This window comes from Pteropus medius, unplaced genomic scaffold (genome assembly GCF_902729225.1).
Source record: "Pteropus medius unplaced genomic scaffold, Ma_sr-lr_union100, whole genome shotgun sequence".
NCBI classification, from domain to species: Eukaryota; Metazoa; Chordata; class Mammalia; order Chiroptera; family Pteropodidae; genus Pteropus; species Pteropus medius.
Genome location: NW_024355205.1, coordinates 38,906,538 through 38,909,658, shown reverse-complemented (window position 1 = coordinate 38,909,658; position 3,121 = coordinate 38,906,538). Strand labels below are relative to the sequence as shown.

Sequence of the window (3,121 nt, the reverse complement as noted above, 5' to 3'; positions counted from 1 at the left end):
GTGGTCCTTGCTCTGAGAGGCTCCCCCTCCCCACTCTTGTCCGCTCCCCACAGCACTCACACCCCTGTGGCTCTGCATTTGCTTCGGGCCTTGAGCTCTGCCAGGGACTCCGTCCTGTCCACCCTGGTGTCCAGTACCCAGACGGCCCCCGTCCCGTAGCCGCACCCCTCAACGCGTGGGCTCAGCAAACACCCGACCACTGAGAGTGAGCAGCCCCCCCTCTGGCTCCCAGGGCAGGCGGCTGCCTCCCCGCCCCCCACCCCAGGTCCGTCTCCAGTGCAGCCCTGCTGGCCGCGGTCCCCATGTGGGCTGACCTTGGGTCAAGTGGCGTCTGGGTCCCCTCAATGCCAGCAAGGTCTGGGGAGGAACCAAGGGCTGCATAAGAGGTGCTGGGCGGGGTGAGCGAGCCCCTAGGGAGGGAGGCGGGAGGGACCACAGGAGGAGGCTGGGGGTGCTGTGACCTGCTCACGTGGTGAGCGCCCGGGGCTGGCTGCCCCTGGCCTGGGACACCTTCGGTCCTGCAGGGGCTCAGGAGCCGGGGCCCGCCTTCCAGGCGCTGCTCTGCAGGCTGGGTGAGCCAGGCCCCAGGCAGGTCCCCAGGCCGGACCCCGGGCCTCTGCTGGGCTGAGTGCAGGGAAGCAGGTGGGGCCGGAGCCAGCAGCTGGGCACCTGGGCCCCGGCCTCGCCCTGGCGTCTGTGGCAGCCATCCTGTCCTGGGGGCCTCTCCTGTGCTCGGGCGGCCCCCACCGAAGCCGGGCAGAGGCGCTGCGCTGGGCAGCGTCCCGAGGACGTGGACGCAGAGGCCCGAGGTCCCTGAGGGAATGCCGGGGATTTTCAGGAGACCAAGGAACGTTTCTCTTCCCCAAACGCACTCAGGGAACTCAGAAAGCCCCTGAGCGGGCCGCTGGGATTCACGTTCCAGAGAAGCACGTTCAAGTTCAGCTCTGACCGCGAGCCATGGGGTCAGTGCCCGTGTCCATAGCTCCCAGCAAAGCAAACAGAGGCTCCACCCGGTCCTCCTTGAGTGCCCACCCGGTGCTGGCGCCGGACGCAGGAGGCAGACAGGACAAAGCCTCCATCCTCACGCGGGCTCTGGACTCCTCCCTTCAGGGCCCCTCCCTGCCAGGAAGTGGGGACACAAAACCCTCAGAAAGAGCGTCCTTTCCTGGGACTGCTGGGCGGAGGCTGGGTGGGTGGAGAGGTCAGAGGGGTTAGCTGGGGGGTGTGGGAGAGAACGGGACAGGGTTGCCAGTTAGGCGTAGATGTCCTCAGACGCACAGCCCAGGGTGGTGGGCTCGGGGCGGGGGCGAGGGCGGCCGGAGGCGCCCACCTCCTCAGGCCTCCGTGCTCCCTGGGGCAGCGGGGCTGCTAGGGTGCCTCGCGCTTTCGGTACATTCTCACCGTGTTTGCTCTTTCTTCCTTCTGCATATTTCCTGAGTGTTTTAAATCTCAACTTGTGTTGGCCTCCTGTGCTGTGGGGACAAGTTTCGTCGAGCTTGGCTGACGTGCAAAGGGGACTCAGTGTCCGAGGGCCAGGAGACACTCCAGAGGGGTTCCGGCAGCACCCCCACCTCTGCCAGGGGCCTCCCCGCCACCTTCCCACAGCCCCACCCTGTGGAGGCAGCAGGCCTGGGCCGGGGCGGGTGACTGTCCCAGGATCAAAAAGAACTCACGTCGCGAAGTCTGCGTCCACCTGCAGCTCGCGGGACCTGCACGCACGCGGTCGGCGGGTCCCAGCTGGGTCCTTGTCGCCCTTTCTTGAAGAGAGCAGACAATCCGAGGTCGCCCGTGGCATGAAGGAGAGAGGCCGCCACAAAAGCAGGGGCCCGAAGGGGTCGGCCAGGTGCAGGAGTGGAAGCGAGTCCGCCACTGCCACCCCGTGCACGGCGGCCATCCAGCGGCTGCCGGGCCACCAGCCGCCAGGCGCCAGCGACACCCCTCAGCCAAGTACGTTTCCGGGCTCTGCCACGTGTACCCTGGGGGCAGTCGCCACTGGCTGAAAGCTTTTAAAGTTGATATTCACTAACCTTCCCGACGTTCAAACCTGACAGGTGCGGGCCGGAACCCCGGGCCCACGTCCAGCGTGGGCGGTGCGGGTCGGCACACTGCGCACCCACGGGTCGTCTCCCTGTGCTGGGCCGGCGGCCGGAGAAGCCCGCCCCGTGCGTGCCGTCCCAGCTCGCGCCCGTCACCGGAGCCCGACCCGCCTGCGCCCACCTGGGCCCCGTGGGCAGAGACAGCCCCCTGAGGGCTCCGGGAAGCGGAGCCTGTCCTACATCAATTTTTAGAAAATTTGTTCTTTTGATTCTTGGAGGGAAAGTTTGTCCAAATCTGTGATGAAAACAACATCAAGAGCAGAAAGGGGGCGCCAAGGGGTGGGGCGGAGGACATGGGACGTGCGGGTCTCGGGGACACACTTCCCGACACGGCGAAGACGTCCCGGGCACGGCAGTGCAGCCGACAGCACAGTGTCACACACTCGGAAGCTGCCGGGGCACCAGCCCGGGCTGTTCTCCCACAGGAGGAACTGGCGCCATGTGACGGGGTCGAGGTGTGAGCGGGCGCTGCGGGCGCGGTCCAGTGTGTCAGCGTTTCAGAGCGCTGTGTTCCCTCCAGCTTAGTGTCGCACGTCCACGACAGCCCAGTGAACCCGGGGGATAAAAATAAAAGTCACGGCAGGAACGAGATCACATGGAGCACCTCGGACCGACGTGAGGTGTGCGCGCTGCTCCCGCAATGAGCCAGTGGGGCGCACGTGGCACCTGGGCTGGGCCAGAAAGGGTCAACGCCACCAAAGCCGGCCGGTCCGCGGCTGCTGCTTGGCAGAGACATTCCACGGAGGAGACACGTGGCCGATGGCGGTTGTCGGACTAACTTAACACACACGAGCAAGTGGAAGCTGCACGGGCTGAGGGCCCGGGCTCAGGACGAGGAGGGAACCTCGACACTCGTCAGAATCACGCGGCAGTGAGCTCTGGGGTGCACCACGGGCCGGCACTCCGGGGGGTGCTGACAGACACCCGGGAACCGAAGCGCCGCCGGGCCGGGCCTGGCCTGGGATTCGGCCTTTCTCAGCAGCCCGTGCGAGATGGACATTCGACTTTCAGGCCAAGTGTTGTTT

At 66.4% G+C, this 3,121-nt stretch overlaps 1 protein-coding gene across 1 annotated transcript in view; it reads left to right on the top strand.

Annotated features, from left to right (window-relative positions):
• Positions 1–1,793: 1,793 nt before the first annotated feature.
• LOC120598550 (brain acid soluble protein 1-like) overlaps positions 1,794–3,121 on the top strand; it is a 3,613-nt gene continuing 2,285 nt past the window's right edge. The window contains exon 1 of the mRNA XM_039857409.1: positions 1,794–1,947. Within this exon, the coding sequence (XP_039713343.1) occupies positions 1,794–1,947 (154 nt within the window). The remainder of the gene's footprint in view (positions 1,948–3,121) is intronic.